Source organism: Metarhizium robertsii, assembly GCF_000187425.2.
Source record: "Metarhizium robertsii ARSEF 23 chromosome Unknown MAA_Scf_1, whole genome shotgun sequence".
NCBI lineage: Eukaryota > Fungi > Ascomycota > Sordariomycetes > Hypocreales > Clavicipitaceae > Metarhizium > Metarhizium robertsii.
The window spans coordinates 4,349,301-4,372,497 of NW_011942149.1; the positions used below are offsets into that span (position 1 = coordinate 4,349,301).

The 23,197-nt window shown below is 51.3% G+C and overlaps 6 protein-coding genes across 6 annotated transcripts; 2 read left to right on the plus strand and 4 right to left on the minus strand.

Annotated features, from left to right (window-relative positions):
* Positions 1–510: 510 nt before the first annotated feature.
* MAA_02224 (Six-hairpin glycosidase) lies at positions 511–2,286 on the plus strand (the record flags this gene model as incomplete). Its single annotated transcript, XM_007820222.1, has 4 exons — positions 511–822; positions 926–1,750; positions 1,813–2,138; positions 2,199–2,286. The coding sequence occupies 4 exons, from the start codon at positions 511–513 to the stop codon at positions 2,284–2,286; spliced, it is 1,551 nt and encodes a 516-aa protein (XP_007818413.1).
* A 525-nt stretch (positions 2,287–2,811) lies between these two features.
* MAA_02223 (E3 ubiquitin-protein ligase) lies at positions 2,812–6,382 on the minus strand (the record flags this gene model as incomplete). Its single annotated transcript, XM_007820221.1, has 3 exons — positions 2,812–5,564; positions 5,622–5,824; positions 5,883–6,382. The coding sequence occupies 3 exons, from the start codon at positions 6,380–6,382 to the stop codon at positions 2,812–2,814; spliced, it is 3,456 nt and encodes a 1,151-aa protein (XP_007818412.1).
* Positions 6,383–8,392: 2,010 nt separating this feature from the next.
* Positions 8,393–10,689, plus strand: MAA_02222 (poly(A) RNA binding protein; the record flags this gene model as incomplete). Its single annotated transcript, XM_007820220.1, has 2 exons — positions 8,393–10,491; positions 10,557–10,689. The coding sequence occupies 2 exons, from the start codon at positions 8,393–8,395 to the stop codon at positions 10,687–10,689; spliced, it is 2,232 nt and encodes a 743-aa protein (XP_007818411.1).
* Positions 10,690–11,506: 817 nt separating this feature from the next.
* Positions 11,507–13,368, minus strand: MAA_02221 (uncharacterized protein; the record flags this gene model as incomplete). The annotated part of the gene is made up of 3 exons (XM_007820219.1): positions 11,507–12,284; positions 12,355–12,802; positions 12,876–13,368. 3 exons carry the CDS (start codon positions 13,366–13,368, stop codon positions 11,507–11,509), a joined length of 1,719 nt encoding a protein of 572 aa, XP_007818410.1.
* A 1,637-nt stretch (positions 13,369–15,005) lies between these two features.
* MAA_02220 (universal stress protein) lies at positions 15,006–17,327 on the minus strand (the record flags this gene model as incomplete). The annotated part of the gene is made up of 3 exons (XM_007820218.2): positions 15,006–15,177; positions 15,243–16,131; positions 16,214–17,327. 3 exons carry the CDS (start codon positions 17,325–17,327, stop codon positions 15,006–15,008), a joined length of 2,175 nt encoding a protein of 724 aa, XP_007818409.2.
* A 2,066-nt stretch (positions 17,328–19,393) lies between these two features.
* MAA_02219 (30S ribosomal protein S7) lies at positions 19,394–20,598 on the minus strand (the record flags this gene model as incomplete). The annotated part of the gene is made up of 3 exons (XM_007820217.2): positions 19,394–19,846; positions 19,912–20,292; positions 20,353–20,598. 3 exons carry the CDS (start codon positions 20,596–20,598, stop codon positions 19,394–19,396), a joined length of 1,080 nt encoding a protein of 359 aa, XP_007818408.2.
* Between the last annotated feature and the right edge of the window lie 2,599 nt (positions 20,599–23,197).

The following is a 23,197-nucleotide window of genomic DNA, read 5'->3' on the forward strand; positions in this document are numbered from 1 at the left end:
ACAACAGCCAAAGGCTATCCCTCCCGGTGCAACACCCCTTTCGTCGAGTCAATACCAGCACGGCCAACAAATCCACAGATCCATCATGGCGCTAAGGGCTGCTTTGGCAGGTCAACGGAGCCCTTCAGCATCTTGATATTCGAACCCAGTCCAGAGCTATTACCCCGCATTATCTGTAGGATTCTCGGCGCTTTTCGTAGCAAAATGACCGCGATCAACATGACAGCCAAAGAGAGTAAGGGGGTTGGTGGGTGGTGTGTTTGTATCATGGTGGTTGGTCTCGCGGCAGTGAATCCGTACTTAAAGGGAGCAACAGTAGAACCACGGAATGCAAGCTGGTTTGTTCCGTAAACTGAGGGAAGGATCGTCGAGACTGGGATAGGCTCGCTCCCTTCGTCAGGTCTCACCTGGAAAGAGCGAATCACTTCTGCTCCATCTCGTTCAAAACTCTATTTGAACGTTCCTTGTCACAAGTAACATCAACGAGCGCCGGGATACGAACAGAGAGCCATGAAGTGGATTCAGCTCATCGTCATTGCCGGTGTGGCTGCGGCAGATGTGCCGAGCGATTGTCCTGCCTACGACAACTACGCCGCCCAGCGCCACCCTCCGTATTCAGGCGGCAAATGGAAGTATCCGTATCAGCGGCCCGAGGCGCGATGTCGATCCTATGAGGTCCCAGAGGTGGAGATGACATTGAAGAAAGCAAAGGACATGATTAAAGACGGGGACCTATACAGATTGTTTCTGAATACGTGGCCAAACACGGTCGACACTACGATTCTGTGGCATGGGAGAGCGTTGGATAATGCCGACGAAGAGGTACCGTCCCATCATGCAAATGCAAACCCAACCCGCAAGGCCTGTTCAACCGAGCTTGGTTATTCGGGTTTTTGCTCTGGTCGGACGTTAACTCTGCACATAGCTTGCCTTTGTAACGACTGGCGACATCCACGCCATGTGGCTTCGCGACAGCGCCAACCAACTTCAGTCCTACAAGCCGATCCTCAACATCACTTCCCACAACGCCACCAACAACATTGCCAGTCTGTACCGCGGCACCATCAACCTCCAATCACGATATATTCGCAAATTCCCTTACTGCAATGCCTTCCAACCACCGCCTGACTCTAAACTTCCACTCGCCAACCACAAGCGTGGCTTGCTCGCTAAGCGTGGTGACACGGTCAACCCACCTTACGACCCCAGTGTCGTATGGGAGTGCAAGTATGAACTTGATTCCATTTCGGCATTCCTTCAACTCTCATGGGACTACTATGATGTCACCAAGGATACTGAGTTCTTTGGAAAATACGGCTGGGCGGATGCCGTCAAAACCATTCTCAAGCTGGCGAATGACATGATGACGGGTACCTACACGGAAGACGGGCACGTCAACAAATCGCCGTACCAATGGTTCCGTGACTCGAATAGTGCTACGGAAACGGTGTCAAACGGAGGCACTGGAAACCCCGTTGCTGGTAACATTGGTCTCGTGCGCAGCTTCTTCCGGCCGTCGGACGATTCCACCATTTACCAGTACTTTATCCCGGCCAACATGATGTTCTCGCGCTTTCTCAAAGCCTGTGCTGAGATTATGCAGACCATAAACCAAGACACTGCCTCGGAAATGCTCACCATGGCGTGGGGTATAGAAAGCGCCATTGAGAAGTATGGTATTGTCAAACATCCTAAATTCGGTGACATCTACGCTTACGAGGTCGATGGCTTCGGCTCTCACAACTTCATGGTCTGTCACTCCGCCACAACATGAACTGTAGTACATACCTCATTAACGAAGCCTCGATACAGGACGATGCCAACGTCCCCTCCCTCTTAAGTATCCCTCACATCGGCTTCAAACCCAACAGCGACACAGTTTACCGACGCACTCGCGAGTTCGTTCTCTCCCGCTCCAATCCATACTTTGGCTTTGGACCGGTTCTTAATTCAACTGGCGGCCCGCACCTGGGTCCCGGAATGGCATGGCCGATGGGCGTTATCATGCAGACCATGACCTCGAGTGACGACGACGAGATTGTGCATGGTATTAAGCAGCTAATGGGGGCGACAAGTGGGCTTGGGCTCATCCACGAGTCTGTAAATACGCATGATGATCAGAGGTGGACTCGGTCTTGGTAAGTACTAAAAGTGTTCAAAGCCTACTCTCGGTGCGCATGGATTGCTGATATTTGCAGGTTTGCCTGGGCGAACGGTCTCTTCGGGCAAATGATTCTGGACCTTTTGGATAGAAAGCCACATCTACTCGCGAAAAGCTACCAGTAGAAGGTAGACCATGACTTGCCCTGTGCGTATTAATCATAAATACGTCAAATATAGTTTTATAAATTATGCCGTACCATCAAGATCGAGACACTCTTTCTCTTTTGTCAACCTGTGGCCTGGGCTAGATTCCAAGACATAATGTGTATGCACGTATGTGTTGGCTATGACAGACAAAACGATATTTCAAACACTGGCCACAAGATTTTTTACCCCAACACTGTCGGCTGATCACTGTTTGTGAATCGTAAAGTCAAGGCGCATATTCTGAGAGACATGGGACCGAACCTTTTCGTGAGCTTGTTGAGTTCTTCTAAGTCATGTTAGAGGAACGGAGAACAAAGACATGAACAAGGAATATGCCTCATCATCTCAAGTAAGCTGTGGAAAGAAGTGTCATCCTTTATTAAGAAACATAAAAACGTCTAAGCTTATCTAAATATGCATTGCTCGAAAACGCTATTCATGCGGCCCATAGTATCGCGCCGCTCCATGCATCCGTTCAAACTCCTAGTCCCGAAATATCATCTAGCTCAAGTCAAATCCCGCTCCTGATGTGACCGCGTATAACAATTTCTCTCGTAGAGCTTCCTCGCTGGTATACATAGGTAGTTTCAATAAATTGACACAAGTACTGGTACTCGGAAGTCTCTCTTCATCAGTACCTCCATCCCTGATGCTGAATTTCGGACGGAGCTGTGCGAACCCAAGCAATGGTGCACGAGGTGTCGAGCTGACGTATTTGAGAACATCTCTTCTTTGGATATCTGTAAAGCCTCCCATGACTTTCCAAAACAACTTGATAGTAGGATGTTCTTCATTGTCATCCCCAATTTCGTAGAGTCCGCTATACACGGTATTGCGACGGAGGTCTTCAATGTCAATTTCGGAGGAATCTCCACCCACGAGGCGTTGAAGCTCAGATTGATTGAACATGGAGAGCCATGATGGGGGGATGATTGACCGGAGACCGCGGAGGAAAGCAGTGGTTTGGAGTGCTGGTTGGACGACAAGCCGGTGGCGAGCAGCATAGGAAATGTAGAGAAGGCGATTATCATTCGTAACAAGGATTTCATCGCCGTTTTGGATCAGTTTTCGAGTAATGGTTTTGACCGGAGCGCCAGGTGGAGAGACCTGGTCTGTGACGGTGAAGTCGAAGCATAGTTCAGATACATCACCAGGATAGTTCTTCAGTCGCAGCAAGCCCTTGTACAGTTCTTCGTCCATGTCTCGTAAGTCGTTAATGTTCCCTTTGTATGCGTTTTCGTCTTTGGGACCAGCGGATGGCCATTTCAGGAGGAAAAAACCAGCAAACGCCAAGTCCACCAGAATACCTTCATATAGACACTTGCCGATAATGCGCCCAAGGAATTCGAATCGCCTCAATAAAGCATTCACTTTGTCCCTATACTCGTCATCGTCTTGTTTTAGGCCTCGTCGCCAAAGGGATTCGCGGAGTGTGTCAACAGCTGTAGGATTAGGGAAGAGCAGCCCTTGTTCATTGGAGCTGAACATCCCTGCGCCACCTTCAGTGTTTCCAAAAGCCTCAGAGGTTACACCAATGAGAAACTCCTTGGTCACACCACCACCGTCGATACCCGCTTCGGGTGTGTCGAATTGGTCGACAAAGGTGATTTGAATAGTATCTTTGAGTCCGTCCCCTATTTGGTAGAATTGGTTGAACGCATCCTCGAAGAGCCGGCCGCGTCGAATTTTGGCATAGTGTCTGGAGAAGGGGTGTGCCGGCCCGAAGGGGCTGTTCCCATCCTGTCGTATTCTGTCCAGGTTAATAAACTGGCGGAAAATCTTGACTCTAGTTTCAAAAGGAACTGCGAAGGGCATGTGCTTTAGTATCTCCAACTTTGGACCCATTTCGGCCAGCCTTCGCTCCCTCTGGGCGCGTATTTGTTGTCTCTTCAGTCTCTCTAATCGAGCATGGCGAGACAACCGCTGGCCCGCCATAGTTGAATAAAGAATAGATTCTTGGTTGAAGCCTTCACTCACAGTGACCTCCTCTTCGTCGCTATCTTCGGTCTCTGCTTCTTCATGACTCTGTCGTTCCTCTTCAGTGATAACGGCATTGATAAAGTCTTCTTGTTGAAGTTTGGCATTCATCAACCAGTGATCTCTCGGGAGGAAATGTTTTCTCGAGTCCCTTTCATAGAGCATTTTGATGGCTGTGGTTATGATAGCACGAAGGCCATCCAGATCAACCTTTGTGGACGCAGGTGACGTGGCTATCTCTGCCGATACCGATCTGTGCTTTTCAGCTCCAAAATATGAGTCAAGTCGTGATTTTGTTGCTGTGTCTGTGGTCTTCTGTGACTGTGACAGGTCTCCAGCCTGATAGAGAAGGACGAAAGCTGCGTTTTTCAAGAACGTTGTCAGGGCCTCAACATCCACCAGTGATAGGCTACATTGACGAAGACGAGAGTCGGAAGCACCACTATCAATAATTTGCGTCTTCATGCCACTTAAAAAGTCCTCGTCATCGCTAAGGCGCAGGATAAATGTATAAAGCTCCAAAAAGAGAAGAATCACTCGCCACTCTTGCTCCTCGGTACTATCCTGTGACAACTGGGACGAGCTTTGTAAATACCGGCGGATGACTTCCAGTGGGTTTTCTGACTCTGTTCTTAATTTCGCAAATACCGAAGTCTGTCGCATAATCTGCCAAAGGAATTTAACCGTAGGTACGTGTCCGGTGACAGTCGGTATTTGCTCGAGAAACAATCTCATTCTTGTATCATCAGCTTTAGCCGGAAAGCAGTGTAGAAGAGTTAATATGTAGCCCGCGAGTAGGCTAGTTCCATAAGACTCCTCTGTGGCAGAACGAGCCAAGTTGGACGAAAAGTCAGAAAGAACATTGGATATTCCATCATGATCTACAAGTGATAGCAGTTGGGAGGAGATATATGGCGCAAGGGCCCGCAACGAGCTGCGTTCAATTTCGTCGTCCGAATCGTCGACTTGGGGTTTGAAGCTCATTCTTATACTGATCTCTGATGATAGAAAGGATAATTGCACCAAAAGAGCTCTTAGGTAGGCGAGCCTGGCGGATGAATCGAGCGAGGCACGGCCGAGACCAATATAATGCGCCAATAGCCACAGGAGACTGCCCCTGGATGGGAATGTCGGAGGCGAGGATCCATAAACAGAACAGATGGATTCAGCGAGCTTGCCAGCATTAATTGCCCGGGATAGGAGGAGGTTGTTGTTTTCGAAAAGATACAAGTCGCCTCTCGTAAAGAAATTGAATGCAAGAGCTTTATAGGCTGCCCCTAAATCAATGCAGTTAGCATGCTGATTCTAGCAGCCCCGAAGTTCTTAGAACTTACTACTGCCCGACTTGGCCTGAAGAGGCGTTGCCAGAGACGTGAACAACAGCTCGTTCCATTTTTCAGCTTCTCGTTTGCTGTATAGACTGGCGAGGGCAGTGTAGTATTGGTCAAGCGAGTTTCTCATCGCATGAGAGTCGTAGACTGTCAGTCGGGTGATGAGTTTCAGGAGGATCGAGACGTCTGAAGTCAGCGCCCTGAGACTTGAATCAGTGTTTATTCTGTGGGTAGTCGTACCATCAGGTGCATGTATAGACGTACTTTTCTGAAGCCACAAAATGTAATGTGGAAACAAGAATACTAGCCAGTTGCCCGAGGCGTGATCTATGGACACCGCGCGGGGCAATATGTTCGATATGTGCTGATTCGCAGTCTCGTGCAAACAAACAAGATCTTTGGATATCAACGTCGGATCGTCGGGAGAAGAAGGAGAGCAGAAGGTTAAAAGCAACAGGCAAACGTTCCGCCACGGAAATTCCTGAAGAATTGCGATACAAGTTATCAAAGACAACTCGTCTTTCATCGGCCAAATTGCGCCGTGCAAGGTGACCGCGCCATGTTCGTTGGATCCTGCCAGCAGCTTTTAATCTTTGCCTTTCCAAGTGCCGCTTCTCTCGCTCGGCCTGTGCATCTGATACGGTTTTCGTTGTGTTGGAGACGACAGCCGGACTCCATGATGTATTGGCAAAGGGGTTACCGGCTTGCCCGCTCAGGTTGACGTTCCGGGGACGCCTCGAACTGCCAGTAAAAGTCGAGAACATAGTGGTAGGCCCAACAGCATCACTCACATACAAAGGCTGCTCGTAGATAAAACCAAAGTGTCTCTACAGGCCAGATGGCTCAGCTGGTAATTTGGGTGCGTCCGAGATGATTAGAATTCTAGACGTTTCGGATGGTTGGTAAGCTCGCGAGATGGCCCGAAGCACTGGTAGTACGCACATGCAAGGTTGGATAGCTGGCTGGGGTATTAGGCGGGCGGTGGCATGACGTGGGGAGGCCAGAAACAGTCCAGTGGCAGGACTGCTTAGGTAAGCCGTGGCACACGACCTGGAGTCCATAAGAACGAACATTCAAGGCAAAATGCATGTGATGGGCTGTTTCCTCTCAGTCATTATATTTGAGCCGTTGAATGTTGAACAGACAGTATCCCGTGCATAGAACAGCTTGGCTGTCTCCCTGGATGGGTCCAGGTGTCTGACGCTCAAAAGAGTCTTGTCTGCACAAAGAATGAAGCAGCCCTGAATAGTCACCAAACACGGAGAGTCGCAAGGGTGCCAGATCCCATGCTCATGCATCTCTACTCTGTGCTTCGGAAGCTGAGATTGCCCATTGGATAACAACAGAAGCTACTGCATATAATAAGCTGCTACTCCGTACCGCTGCTGCATTGATTATTATTGTATTGTACATACGGGCCACAGGCGCATTGAACTGCCAAATTGTCAAATCAAAAGGCCGTGAGAAATTCAGGGTTTTCCTTGGCATTGAAGCCACTAGGGTCAAATGACAGGCTTGATGAAGTTGGCAGTCCGGGTTGGTTTGGTAGGTTCCATGTTTGGGTACATGTGATGCAAGGTGAGTGCTCGGCGGGCTCACTCTTTTCGCTAGGTGCGCTCACGCCCTACTAGGTACCTGGCTATCAGGCTTTATATTATAATATATGAGTACATATTCTATGATAGATAAATATACTTTACCATGAATTACTTGAGTATGGAGAGTTTAAATACATTAAATAGTAGGGGGATAAGCGCACCCAGCAAAAAGCCTGAGCCCGCCGAGCAATTCACGGTGCAAGGGATGAATGAGTGGCATCAGCCCTCATGCCGCCAAGTCGCGGCTTCCCCAGCAATCATGTCTTGCCCTCTGTGTCGGTACTTGATACTGTGCGCGAAAAATCTTGGTTCAGACTGTGGAGCTCCACCACACACAAACAAATTTGGACTGTGCGTAAGCGTCCACCCTACACGCGGTCAAGGCTTAGATTGTGTCAAATGTTAACAAAGGCGGTGGAGGTGGTTCACAGCCAGGCTTGAAAAGTAACAGTGAAGTACTTCTGAGTACAGGCTGCATGGTCGACCTCTGAAGCACTACAAACCGACATTGAACTTAAAGTTCAGAGCTGCCTAGGTACCTGGGTACACGGCATCTGCTACCAGCGCCGCTGCATCAGCCACTCAAGCACTAGCCTGTGAAGAGACACTCCACATGCACCAGCCCGCGCAAAATGTGGCCGCCTGCGAAGGGAAAAAAAATATCATCTCGAGAACGAAATTTCCTCTCCTCCTCTTTCTTCCCACCACCACCCTTTATCCCACATCAACCCAAAACCCAAACGCGAGTCGGTTCAGAGGTACGGTCCTAGACCTGATTCTCTGTCCTTGCACTTGTTGAAACTCAACCAAAAAACAATCCAAAAAAAATTTAAAAACCTCCCAAAAAACCACCCCTGCCCGTATTCCTGCCTCTGTGCGGACACGACTACAACTCTCAAATCAACACGCATAGTCTTTGGGCTAGCCATCCACCGCTACTCAAGTTTTTTTTTACGCGTCTACTCCTTTCTGCCGCCTCTTAATTCCGGGTGCAGAACTTCTCCAGTCCTTTTTCTTGTCACAAGACTAGTTTCGTTGAATCGGTTCGTCGCCCCTCTCTCTATCTCGTGGGAGCCTCAATCTCGGTCTTGCTCTTACCACAGGCCACCTGCCTGCTAACCTGAGAACCACCTTGTCCCCTCTAGACTATCGATTTTCCACGTTCTCGACATCAAAATGGCCGCCAACACTACCTCCGGCGCTGTTGACCAGCTTGCCACCGACCTCAACAACACCTCCCTCAATAATGGCAGCGGCGATGCCAAGCCCACTGTCGACACCACGGTCGGCACTGCAGGCTCCGAAGACGCCTCTGCTCCCACTCCTAGCTCCGCTGCTCCCCATCCTCAGAACTCCGCCTCTCTCTACGTTGGAGAGCTTGATCCCTCTGTCACCGAGGCCATGCTCTTCGAGCTCTTCTCCCAGATCGGTGCTGTCGCCTCCATCCGTGTCTGTCGTGATGCCGTCACGCGTCGCTCTCTGGGCTATGCCTACGTCAATTACAACTCTACTGCTGATGGAGAGAAGGCTCTGGAGGAGCTCAATTACACCCTCATCAAGGGCCGCCCGTGCCGCATCATGTGGTCTCAGCGTGACCCTGCTCTCCGCAAGACTGGCCAGGGCAATGTCTTCATCAAGAACTTGGATGTTGCCATTGACAACAAGGCTCTCCATGATACCTTTGCTGCCTTTGGCAACATTCTGAGCTGCAAGGTTGCCCAGGACGAGAACGGCAACTCCAAGGGCTATGGTTTTGTCCATTACGAGACGGACGAGGCTGCTCACCAGGCCATCAAGCACGTTAATGGCATGCTTCTCAACGAGAAGAAGGTCTACGTCGGTCATCACATCCCGAAGAAGGACCGTCAGAGCAAGTTTGAGGAGATGAAAGCTAACTTTACCAACATTTACATCAAGAATATCAGCACTGAGGCCTCCGACGACGAGTTCCGTGAGCTCTTCGAGAAGTATGGTGACATCACGTCTTCTTCTCTTGCCCGTGATCAGGAGGGCAAGAGCCGTGGCTTCGGTTTTGTCAATTTCACCACCCATGAAAGCGCCGCCAAGGCTGTCGAGGAGCTCCACGGTAAGGACTTCCGTGGCCAGGACCTTTACGTTGGCCGTGCCCAGAAGAAGCATGAGCGTGAGGAGGAGCTGCGCAAATCATACGAAGCTGCTCGTCTGGAAAAAGCCAATAAGTACCAGGGTGTCAACCTCTACATCAAGAACCTTGATGACGATGTGGATGATGAGAAGCTCCGCCAGATGTTTGCCGAGTTTGGCCCCATCACCTCCGCCAAGGTGATGAGGGATGCTCCTTCCGATGGATCCGACGACGATAAGGAGAAGGAAGAAGACAACGAGAAGGAGCCTGAGGCCAAGGAGGAAGCCAAGGAGACCGAGGAGGAAGACGCCGACAAGAAAGCTGATAAGAAGGGTGACAAGAAACTTGGTAAGAGCAAGGGCTTTGGTTTCGTCTGCTTCAGCAATCCTGATGATGCCACCAAGGCTGTTGCTGAGATGAACCAACGCATGATCAACGGCAAGCCCCTGTATGTTGCTCTGGCTCAGCGCAAGGATGTTCGCAAGAGCCAGCTCGAGGCCAGTATCCAGGCTCGCAACCAGCTGCGTATGCAGCAAGCTGCTGCCGCGGCCGGTATGCCTCAGCAGTACATGCAGCCTCCCGTTTTCTACGGCCAACAGCCGGGCTTTATACCACAAGGTGGCCGTGGTATGCCATTCCCTCAGCCTGGCATCGGCATGGGCGGTGTCCAGGGTGGTCGACCTGGTCAGTTCCCTGGCTACCCTCAGCAAGGTGGCCGTGGTGGTGTTCCCCAGCAGATGCCCCCCAACATGTACGGTATGCCCGGACAATTTCCTCCCCAGTACGGCCAACCCGGCACTCCTCAGTTCATGGCTGCTATGCAGGCTCAGCAGGCTGCCATGGGTGGTCGCGGCGCTCCTCAGGGTGGCCGTGGTGTGCCGCCTCCTAACGCTGGTCCTGGTGGTATGCCTGGATACCCGCCCAACAATCGTCAGGGTGCTGGCCGTGGAAATGGCCGTAACAACAACGCCAATGGTCCCAATCAGGCTGGCCGGGGCGAGGGAAACAATGCCTCTGTGCTGCAGTCTCAGCTTGCCGGTGCCCAACCCGCCCAGCAGAAGCAGATCCTGGGTGAGATCATCTTCCCCAAGATTCAGGCCATCAATTCTGAGCTTGCCGGAAAGATCACTGGTATGCTCTTGGAGATGGAGAACAGTGAGCTCGTCAACCTGTAAGCATTTCCCCATGATACGCATTCCTTTATTTATCTAATTCTTTAAACTAATTCACTTATAGGATTGAGGATGACGTTGCTCTGAAGGCCAAGGTCGACGAGGCACTTGCTGTCTACGACGAGTACGTCAAATCACAGGGCAACGAAGGTGCCGAGGCGGGCGAGGCTAAGAAGGAAGAAGAGACCAAGGCTTAAAGTGACCAAAAGTCGAGGCCTTGTCACCAATTCCTTTTTAAAAGTTAAATGATATTCCTTTTGTTTGATTTCCTTTGTTAATATTCTTTCAGCTCCGTGCTGAACTCCTATTTCTGGGTGTGGTTTATTTTTCGGACAAGATGGTGGGAGGCAGGAACATTTTTTTACGCCCCGGCTTATGGCCCACATATCCGAAAGGTTTGCATTATGTACAGATAGACTTCTTTGCTATGTCTTGCTCCGCGAAGGAATGGAGACACCGTCCTCCAAGTGGGGAGGGCAAATCGAACAGCTACTTGGCTACCCGGCGTGGTAGCAGTGTGGCTAAAGGACGACGGGTGAAGCTCGTTTTAAGAGGCGTTGGAAGGTTGTTGGTTTTTGTGAAGAACCGCCTGAAGTAGGCTTATACCCCCTGACAGACGGACAGGCCTACGTTGTGAGAGGCCAAATTGACACAAGAAGAAGCTTATGATAGTAGGAGATCGAATAAATGATTTTCTGAAACATGTCGGCCTTACGTATGGGAGGTGGGTGTACTGACGAGCCAGCCAGACTATGAGATCCCAATGATTATGCTCAAGGCGTGATGAACTGTGATAGATTGCTGGATACTACATATATAGACGAACCAAAAAGTGCCATGCTTACACCGTCAGGGCTGTCAACGCCAACCCCATCCAAACGAGTCGTTGCTCTTCACAAAACAGTAACCCGAGTATAAAATCCCAAGCGCTCAAAATCAAGTCAGACCCTTTAATTTCCATTCGACAAACCATACGCCCAATCCCAGAAACTTTGCGGGTGAAGCTCGCACAAACTACATCGGCCCAGCCTCAACGTGACGCCCCTCATCTATCTCATGATAGACATATTTGCGGCTCCTATCAATCGAGTACAACGTCTCCATGACTTTCGTCTTCTGCTGACTCCTCACATCAGACAGGTAATCCCTCACCTGAACGATGCCTCGTATCTGATCCTCCAGAGTGAGGGTCGATGAATTGAGGCCCCGAACGAGTTGACTGGCCAATTTGCCGCGCAGACTCTCGAGGGATGACTTCAAGGTGAGCAATTTTCCGTGATGGCCGACTAAATTTCCCTTGTTACGGATAGTTTTGGACCGAACGTCATGTAGTAGGGCGCGGTTCTTTTCGAACTTGCGCAATTCAGCGGCTCGGGGGCCGAGGATGCGCGCCCACAGGCCAGAGAGGAGCTCGGTTTGGAATTCCTCCTGGGTGGATGTCTCATGGGCGACCGTGCGGGCGAGTTTGAGGAAGTGCGCGTCAATGTCGTCGAAGAGGGCGAATAAGGAGACAGAGTTCTCGAGCTCGGCCTGGATGGCTTCCTCGAGGGTGGAGAGGAAGCTGTTAAAGAGGAGTTGCACCATGCGTTGTTCGCGCTGGGGGTTGGACATGCCAAATATGGTGGTTGTGAGGCGGCCGACGCGCGTGGGGTGACCGTGGGCGTCTTCGAGGATGGCTGTGGTTGTGAGGAAGTTGTGGATGTTGTCGTAGGCGTGGGAAAGGGAAGATGGGGGCGGGCGGGAGTTGAGGCGGTCGAGGTGCATTTTTGCCCATTCCATCACACTGAGGATGCTGGTGTGCGAGGGCGAAGTTAGTTTTTGTAGATGGTGAAAAGGGGGGGCATGGATTGTGCGTATTATACCTGTCGATGTCGCCGTCAACGTGGGTATGGAACTTGGTCAGTTCAAGCACAAGCTTCTTCATGGCCTCGCTGATGGAATCTAGGTTGTCAACAATGATTTCCGCGTCAGCCATCCCGCTGACTCGCACAGACTCGGCAAGGTCCCAGACAGCAATACTCGTTGACTGAAGATCCTTGACATGTGCGACGGCTGGCTCTGAGAAATAGATGAGGGGCTCGAAGGAGCGTGCGATCCCGGCGACTTTGACTAGATCGCCGACCGGTCGTGGTGCTGCTGGCTTGACCAACACTCTGAGGGTTGATATAGAGAGAACGGCAACTAGGATGCCGGACACAATCGACATCCAGCCCTTGGTTAGAGCGCGATACCGTCGCTGTGAGAACAAGACAGCAGCTTCTATGGGCTTTGTTCGTTGTTGGACTTCTGCACGGACGGCGAAGCGGAAATCTGGGGTATGATGTTAGCGCTTCGCGACGTCAGGCACACAAGTATATTATTGCAAGTGATATGAAGGACTTACAGTTATCTGGTCCCGGTGACTCCCTTGAATTAGCCTTGGGGGTAGTAGGACTGATGTTTTCCACTTTCAACGTCACATCTTCACCTCTTTCTGGGCTTGGACTTCGTCCCTTCTCCGGACTCTGGCTTCCCGCCGGTAGCCTTGTTCGAATGGCCTGCTGAAGTACATCATCCTCGACATCGTCGTCATCCGAGTCGCTCACATCTGAGCCCGGCGATGTTTCTCTACTAAGCCGTCGCTGGCGCTTTGGCAGACGAGGGTGTTGCTTCCAGAAGCCGCGGCTCCTGTCGCCGTTGCCTAGTCTCCGCCATGCCGGCGGCGAGAACCCACCGGCTGAACCGGTGTCTGAGTCCTCGAGATCCTCCGTTGCTGGCTCGCTTGGGAGCGCTGACGAGTGACGCATCGAAATCGGGCTGATTGGAGGTTCGAAGTCCCGTAAGGAGGCGTCGAGGTCGTCTAGGGGTTCGACCTCCTCTGTTGGTGGTGATGTCATTGCTAACAGAATTCGAATATGCGCTGCTACTTGCTAAGTGGCGCGCCACAACAATTGATTGATCCTGAAGCACCAGTTGGCGGCCTTGTGGAGGAGGGGGCAGAGGCTTGTCGACAGTATAAGCGCTGCTACGCTGAGGTGTCGGCAGTCCCGGCAGAGAGGGCAGTGAAGGAAGTCTTGGTAAAGTGAATCGCGGAATGCGGAACGATATCTTGGGTAGGTAGAGGACAACAAGGACGAAGATGACAATAACTGTGGCTAGCCACGTACTTGGCGCAACAGTGATGCTGATAAGTGAAACGCTGTTGTTGACAGTGACAAGCGAAGGCATGGAGCCTTTGAAACACATTTGGCGGCGATGGCGATGTCGGCGGCCTGGATGAAAGTGAACATGGACTGTTCTCTTTCTTTCTCTCTCTCTGTCTCTCTCTTATGCCCACCAGCCTGGGTCCCTCTCTGATCTCAGTGCGCGCATCAAATACGCAGGACGGGCTTTCTGCAAAGGGCACCTTGACCCGGTGACCCAAGAGGCTGCTCCGTCGTCTACTTGAGCTGTTGGCACCGTAGCCAGCCAGTTCTCGATCTTTGCCTTGTAGAAACGTAGAACCAAGGCCCTGGACTAATCGTTGATTCTCAGTTCTCTGCGTGTTCAAATAGGTATGTCGTCGTCGTAGTCAGCGACCGCATGGGTTTGCAAAAGAGGGAAAAAGGAATCAGAAGAGGCTTCGGTCGGGGGGTGTCCATTGGATACGATGGCATCTTGAAGGCTCGCCCACTCACACTTGGGCCTCATGTTTGGGCCTCTGCCCATTTCACGGAGGAGGACCAGGGTGGTGGGATGCTGTGGGATGCTGTGAGCATTTCGAAATCGAGAGGTTGGGGAGTCGTGGGGCCAGGGGAGCCCAGGGCAGCCATACAAAGTGCAGGAGCTTCCCTTTTCCATGCCCGCCGGCCAATCATCTCCCACCTTGGGCCATCCAATACACATACCTTACCTTCCAAGGTTCCTTAGGTACTCCGTATAGGTACTTAGTAGGTACCTACCTCTCGCTTGTCGCAGACCAACTATCTAGGCACCTAGTGGTTACAGAGTAGTAGGCACTTTATACTTGACAATCGCCGGTGCAAAAAGCACTTTAACTTCTGCGGACTGGCCTTTTCCACCGGCGTCAAAATTTCCGGTTGCGGCTTATTTGTTTAGTATTTTGTATGTACTACAGAGCCGTACCCCGTACCTTTCAGTGCCGACGCATGTTCTCGAGTGGGTTCGAGTGGGCGGGAAGGCGGGTAGCAGCTCTAGAGGTGGGGCGGTTCCAACCATGTCCACTCCAGAGGGCCGCACCCTTTGACCTACCCTCGGCCTCTGCCGCTCGACTACTCCTGAACACCCTCCTCTTTCTTTCCCCTTGCCAACTTCACCATCACCAGCGCCTCCAAAGGTCACGAAATGCAATATTAAAACACCCCTTTGATCACACATGTGCATTTCTGCTTTATCGCTATCGTATTCCGTAGTGTCAACTCATGCACACACCCAGACAAGTCAAAAAGCGGAATACTACCATCTTCTTCCGTGTTTCTGCAACCTCCGCAATGTGCCGAAAAAGCCGCCATCCCCCCCATTCACGTCAGCGCTCTTAGTCAATCTTGGCATTTGCCAGGCTACGGGCCGCCGGGTTGCTAATATTGTTCACCTGCTTGACGGCCTTCTGCTTGTACTTGCTCTGCTTTCGGAGCCTCTTCCTTGCCACCATGACTGGCACTGAACTCTTTGTCACGAGATAGTTGGAAAATGATCCCAGGATGACACTGTTGATTTGCGCCTTCTGTTAGTCGTGAGCTCACCAAACATGTCGGTTCCGGGGGACACTTACCCTTTCAAGGCGCTGCGACCTCTGCTACCGATGACCACCAACGTGGGGTTGATTATATCAATCACTTCTGTGATCAAGTGTCGCGGATTCTTGCAATGCAGCACCTCCACAATAACTCTGACTTGCAAGCGGGTCTTTCTCAACAGCCGCAATACCTTGTCTGTCATTTCCTGAATTGCACGTGATCGTTCCTCTACCGCTCTCTGATTGTCACCTCTCTGGGACGGCGCCGGCGAAGCCCCTGGTGTTCTATTCCCTCCCGCCGAGTCGGCGCGCGTATGCAGTGCCGAGGCTCGTTTCAATTCAACAACAGGCGTCACCGGGGCGGGTATGCCTTTCGCATTTGTGACTGTGTTGATGGCTGCTGCTTGCTCCTTCATGGCTTTTGGATCGTCTGGCACAAGTGACCCTTCGCCGGTCACTATGCCGGTTTCTTCATCCACGCAATAAATCGCTATCAAGGTGTCGCCGTCGCGCAGAACTGTTCCAATAGCCCATTCCAGAGCGTGAGTCGACTCATCGCTCAAATCTGTTGCCACCAAGTATTTCCGTACTCTCTGCTTCTCCTCGTCAGCTGACTGCACCGTCTTATGATAATCTCCACGGTAGATGATGCGGATAGAACGATGCGAGTCTGGGGCAGTCAAGATATTGGTCATTGAGAAGCCTAAATTCTGTGCTCGCTTGATGTCGTCCATGTCAGCTTCCTCATCCGAGTCAAACATGGATGGCGTTGTGGAAGTAGGATTCTGATCGTAGCTGGTATTAGGATGAATCCCGCCTTTAGCTGGCTTGACTGTGTCGCCCGATGAGTTGGTAATCTTAATTTCTGGTTCTAAAAGAGATCTGTAAGTGTAGGTTTGGCTCTGTTTTTGGGCGATTTTCGATCCTGAAGAAACTGGTTAGACATCGGCAAATATGGGACCTCGTGTCCACGGTCAGGTCATTCACCGGTGTTCGATAAAACTTACGTTCTTCGTCCGCAGCAGCCAACAAACTCAAAGTTTGGCGGTCACCTTGCCCAGATCGAGATCGGGATTTGCTATTCTCCCCTTCTTCGTGGGCATCTGGGTTCAGCGACCTTGGGGCCGTCTTACGACCACGGTCTTCGTCGTCAGATGAAAACGCCTCCTCCTCTTCGCTGGATTCCAGGTGCTCGCCATCCGGACCAAGGTAGTCTTTTATGAGCCGACCCTCACCAGCATCGTCGGACCGTTTCCGCATTGGCAACTGCGCCAGGCTACCACTAGAAAATGCCAAGTTTGCATCCGACAACCTGCGGTAGGCGTTGTTGATATCCACAACCTGTCCGTGGTCCAGCACTACTCTGTTTGGAGATAGGAGAGGAGAGAAAGTCGCCGGTGATCGAGAGCGAGCTGCCCACCTCTCATGAGGAGATTTCGACTTGGGGTGTCCTAGTCGACCGCCGGCGGAAGAATTTCGTCCTCTGTCACCTGGCAGCTGAAGACTGCTCAAGTCAGCACCACGGAGTGCCTCTCCTAGTACCCCTGCTCCCGGCAATCTTTTGCTGCTGCCGCTCTGAGATAGTCTCTTGGACCCAACATGACCGGAATATTGAGGAAGAATGCCTGAAAACTGGTACTCGGAAGTTTTGTCGACACGGAGTCCTGCTCGCGGTCCAAATTCCGCAGGCTTGAATGCAGCATCTGACGGGCTTCGTGGGTGATGTGAGCCCTGGGATGAAGCGGAATGCGTCTTGAAGATTGGTTCATTGGGGGTTGCAGGACTGGAGCTTCTGCCATGGACCGATCCAGGAGGCGATGGAACGGCTATATCAAGCATACTTCGCACAGGTGCCTGCGTGGTAATGACTGGTGCATCAATGTCCAACATGCTCCTCACGGGAGCCTGCGTTGTGACACCATGCGAAGAGCCTTCGGGTTCCTCCTCGATATCTAACATGCTCCGAACAGGCGATCGCGGGGCCGCAGGATACGGCGATGACGAGCGCATCCTGCTGGGGGAGGTAGGAGCGTTGAGATTCTTGTTCTCCAAGAGCGCAAGCACCTCCTGCCGTTCCATGTCAAGCATGGCGTCGATGCTCATGGGACGATGACCCGACATTTTGGCGATGATGTCGGACGAGGCAAGGCGCTTTTATACAATCGGCAACAGAACAAAGTTGACGGGTGGTTTCGTGGGTACTTCAAAACCTTGGGAGGCTCAAGATTGATGAGCGCGCCTGTGATAAAAACGCCGAGGCAGTGGGCCGTTGGGTGGCCTGGTGCGAAAAGCAAGCAGGGCAAAATATTGCGTGTTGATGAGGGTGTTGAGGCAGGGCCTGGGTGCGAAATCTTAGCGCGAGAGCCTTCGGAGAACACGGCGCTTCGTCGAATCAACTTGGGGCCAGAATGGCATTGTGATAATGCGCAACTTGGGCGAAATGGCAGTTTCTGGCAGGCGTTGGAACCTGTCAGAACATCACGGCCGGGGGGTTGCGAGCCAGACGGAGAGGAAACAACAATTTGCTCTATACGGTCGAGAGGGGAACAAACGATGCAGCAAAACAAGGCCGGCACAACAGACGGGGAGTCGGAGACGCCAGATGCAGATGGTTGCAACAAGTCGGTTGTCGAGACAGGGTCGAAGGCGAGGGCGATGAAGATGGTGAGCGTGGGCGGGAGGAGGGAGGAGGAGAAATGAAAGAAGTGAAGGTGGGACTGTAAGGCTGTGTCTGTTGCGATACCGACTGGCAGTCCCAGGTGTTGCAAGCTAGCAGCTTGGAGGTGCACTAGAACGGCCGGGAAACCTGGAAAGTGTCCGGTCGGCCTGGGGCTTCAAGGGTTTCAGTGTGAAGGCCTGGTTGACGAGTGCCGCCGCGAGGCTGGTCGGCTGGCGCTACCCCGTACTACCTAAAGTACCCAAGGCACCTGGGTAACTGCACGGGCAACTGGGCGCTATGGAATACTTGACTGGCCATAGATCACCGTACATGTGCCGAGTACAGAGTGCTGGCGGGTGCTTAAGTGGGGAATGTGAGTTCAAATACCTAAAGTACTTAAGTACTAGCACGGCAACCTAGTACAAGGTCCATGTCGGCACCTAGTACTACTCGAGATCTGGTGCAAGTCATCCAGTCATTTGCACCGTCGACATCTGGTGCCAACTGAAGGCTTGTGAGTCCCGGGCGTCGACGAGATCAATGGAAGCTTCAATTCTCAGCTAACCCCATCCTTCAACGTTCGTGCCCGCTCTCAGAGCTGCAATACCCGGCTGGCTGAGGCAGCCTCTCGTGCGGAATGTACAAACATTGAAGCAAACAGACCCCTCTAGCCCCTCTAACAGCGTGCACATGGTTGGTGGCACTTCAGCGCGAGCCGGTTCAATGGTTCGTCCTCGAGCTCAACACTGCCACAAGACACTAAGCACCTCCTCGTTCCGTGACTGCAGCTCTTGTGGCGATGCACCGAGGTCTCTTTGGATCCTCAAAGGTACAGTACAGCTTTATCAATTCACCACGTAGTCATAAAACAGAGAACGCAACAGACAGCTTGTGTTTTTTCTCTTCTTTTTTAAAACTTTTTTTCATAACCAACTTCTCGAATTGCTGTTTCACAATCGCTCAATGCTGTTGTGGACTTGTCCAGCCCAGCGGCGTCTTGCTTCCTCCCATTCGGTCCCCTCCCCCCTCCTTCTGCATGGAGGTTAATAAAAGCTTAAAGTACGGAGCACGGAGCCTGAAAAACTGGATGGAGAATCACATGATTCCACCGCCATGGGCTCCCTGCCAGCCGGCGCAGGGCCACGTTAGTCTGTTGTCTGACTCGTTGGTCCAATGCCACCATCTGATTATTACTACTATGTACCTACTTTACCTACTTAAGTACTTAAGTAGGTAGGTAGTTACAAAGGAACATGTCAATTGCCGTGAAGAATCTTTGTACGACATGAAATAAACTCTACGTACCAGGCCTGTTGTAAACGGCTTTACATCAGATGACTTTGCACCGAGATACGGGATTGCATGTACTCTGTAGCTTCGCTTATATTTTTGAATCCGCTTCTATAATTTACACATATGTATGCCCTTTGACATTCCCAAACACCATGTTGGGGGTTTTTTTTTCGCACCGACATATCCAGCCAATACAAGGTAATATACAAACTAAGCAGCGGGCTGCTACGTTTCTTTACATCTTCTTCTTGACTTTGAGCTTCTTGGAGCTCACGTTGGCTCGGGCAGCTGTGCCCAGCTTGTGAACTTGCTTCCTCTTTTCCCACACGCTTGATCGTCCTTCCACCACGGCAATAATCTCCTCTGCAATCCGGTGGGGGAACTGGTTCTTGCCGCTGCCCTTGGAGGGCTTCTTCTCAATCACATCCAGGATCCACTTGACCGCCATCCGCCTTCGCTGCCGAACCGCCAGAGGTACGGGCAGTTCGAGCGCCCGACCGCCGCCGCCGGCACCCGCGATATTCCGCACTTTGAGTAACGGCGCTACCGAGTCGATGGCGATTGTGATGTAGAGAACAGGATTCAATGGTAGGTGGGAGGCCGGCGGTGTGCCAGGTAGGAGTGGGAACTTCGGACTGTAGATGGGAGCTGGGGCCGTTCGGAGAAAGTTCATTACCGTCGCGACGTTCTGAAGAGAGCTGGAGTGAGTAATTCGCCGCCATGCTGAGCCCTATTAGTAGAGATATTACATACTCTTTGAGCAACACTAAGTTTGCCATCTCGCATAAGCAGCCGGGTGAGCTGCTCCAGGACCGGGTGGTATCTTTGCTTCAGATTGAAACCTTCCGGGTAAGGCTTCCTGGGCAGCCCGAATTTGTGGCCTGGATTTTGGATATCGCCACCTTGGCCTATAGGCAACTGTGCTGGTTCAGATGCTTGTGACCTGGCGATGAGCGCTTCCGCTTCCGCTTCCGCCGGGGTGGGAATGGTGCCTTCTCGGTAGAGTGCTTCTTCTTGAGCTGCTGTCAACCCCCCCTCTGTCTCACTAGTCGCGGGTCGGCCGCCGTAAAGAATTTGCTCCAAAGCTGCATCGCTCAACGTATCTATATGTAGATTATCGGGACCTTGGCTTGTCTGGTTGCCTAATTGTCAACACGTTTCCTAAATATCTCGGGTATAGGGGAAGAATCTCACTTGTGGCGTAGGAGGGGTTGGTTGCTTGCCAAAATTCGTAGCTGATGCATTGGCCTTCAAGGTTGATGATATATTTTCATCTCTTGCCGCATCTCCGGAAATGGTTGGATGTCCATTGGCATCGGTCGAATATGATCGAAAGACACTCGTTGCAGGTCGGAAATATTCCCTGCTATGTTGAGCAACTGGTCTTGCGCACACAGCTAGAGCTCTGCATGCCCCCAATAACCTCGTCCTCGGAGACATGATGACCCTCCGACGTAGGGTATTTGTTCTGGAGTAGGTTCCAAGACTCCGGGCTTTTCGCGTGACAACTAGAATATCACGACGAAATTTACAGCAGCTGAACAGTAGTTGTCGGAACAAGACCGGTCCGGCTCATGCGCATGTATTACGTAATCATCGTTTTCCCCAAAGGCCCGCCACGAACTACGTCCTTAGAGGCTTAGCCGAATCCCATCTCCAACCAAGCATATCAGGATACAAATAAGAGCAGCTTACGTGAAAATATATCGCCAGAGCCAACCTTCTCTTGTGTAAACTAGGATACTTTCCATATGCTCTTTTAAAAAATCCTCAACACCCTCTATCGGACTCAAGAAGAGACTGAATGCTTCCTGAGTTCACCTCTTCCCACTCAGTACCACAGGAAGCGACTCGAGTCGCTCTTTCAATTCGTAACGGCCTACAACTTTGCGACATTATTTTCTTTTATATATTCAATCCATGTGAGCGTTCTATTCCTTTTCCGGTGAAAGATATTTGTAGTAATGAGGTCAAACTTATATTCCCTTCTGAATTTGCGCCAAATCATACTGAGCCAATCCTTTAACCAATACCCCATGTATCAATACATCTGTTTTTAAAATGGTTCGCTTTCTTTTGCTTTGCCCTATTGAGGTCGGAGATGCCAATCAAAAAGAATAAGAAAAATAGCCATTGTTTGTCGCTTCCCCCAAAACGTGCTACTAAGCAGATAACTGGACAATAATGCTTCAACATAAATAGGTCATGTCATCTGTTGGTATTGTTTTCCATTTTCCTTTGGAACAAGAAAAGAACAAGAAAAAGAAAATCCCTGGCGCCGTTCCCATGGTGTGTTGTCCTTTCCCGGTGCCGAGAGGCACAATTCCATCACCATTATAACTCCAATCTCGACCGAAATGCTGAAAGTAAATTCAAGCTATTGGATCAAGACACAACAAAACACTGATATCGAAAAAAATAACCAAAAGAATCAACCCCAAACCTTGGGCGGGGATAGTTTTAGTGAGACGATGCCGATGAGCGAGCGAGAATCCATCACCAATTAACCCAGGGCTGGTTGGTGGATTGACTAGAGGCTGTGACGAGCCAGTTGACTGCGCATTCTGCGGCGTCTTCTCTGGCGTTATTTAGGTTCTTGCCATCGTACCAATATCTCGCGGCTAGGGTCTGACCATGCACAGTTACTCTGCTTGACCATGCAGTTCGTCCACCTGAGAGGCGTCATGGATCAGTACCCGGACATTCGTGGTGACAGACGGAGAGGTCGTGGGACGCATCATACCTCGGCGGTCAGAAACAATTTGGAAAACAGGGGGCATCAGCTGCGCATCGCGACAAAACTCTGGAAGAGACATTTAGTTGAATGTTGTAAACAAAAAAAGAGTGACGGTATTTTTAACCTTCCAATCTCTCCTGCCATGGGCAGGTGCTCGAGCCAGAGGAGCCGCTAGAACCGCTCGAGCTGTAAGTAGGCGATGGGGCCATCATCGATACGGTTTGGGCGACAGAGGCAGCCAAGTATGGAGTGGAGGATGTTAAGACGAAATTCCTGGTTCTCTCAGGACTGCCTGACGCAAGAGAGTATATGAAAGCTTATGGGCAATAAATCAGGTGAGAGACTGGCATGAAACTGATGGAAGAAGTCAGACACAGCGTGGGGTCTGCCTAGATTGCGACAGCGGCCGGGGTCTCAGAAGTTTTGGGAGACGCAGTACCGTGCCTCTTCGGGTGTCTTTTAGGTCTTATATATTCTCTCGATGTATGTACCAGTGAGACGAGTGAGGAATGTCGTAGGCAAGATGAGGCGTGAGGAGGTAGCGAGAAGATATATGGTGTTACTTTGTGGGAGACGCGACACAACGGGTGCTTGGTCGCGAGCTGTCGTCAGACCAGGTTTGTGTGAAGCTCGACCTCGAGGACAGCAGACGTGGACGTATAGAAGGCTGGAAAGAGCTGGAGGGCTTGTAACTTGTACAGAATGTGTTGTCGCGGGAGACTGCATTGGATGAAATATGAGGATGGGAGAAAAGGAGAAGACTATGACGGAACGGGACGAACAACAAAGACGAGAAAGTCGGGCTCGACGCTGGGTCCAATACCGAAGAAGGAACTACAACATGCAATCGCTCCAAGCTCAGGGACATGAGGAAAAACCTTGGAGCTCGGTAATTTCACAAGGGGACTCTGGGGACTCTGACGACTCTGTCTGGCTCGTTTCTTTTTTCCTCTCCGTTCGATGAGATGGCGGGGGGGTGCGGGTGCACAATGTGATTCCGGGAAAAGTCCTTCAGCCCCGGGTTGAAAGTCTCTCACGCTGTTCATGTCGCCCATGTCGCCCATGTTGCCTTGAACAAGGGGACTGACACGGATAGATACCCATCACTGCACCGTGCTCTGACGTCTGGAATTAACCAAGTTGGTTCGAGCCACGATGGGCGGCGTTGATGGGTCGTTGACGGACGGGGGTCACATCCTCGGTGGTGGGCGTGGCGTGTGAGCGGGAAAGTCGATAAAAGTACGAAAGCCTCTCTGCTCCGTATCAGCTACAGCGTCCTCATAGCGCAAGCAAACCATACCA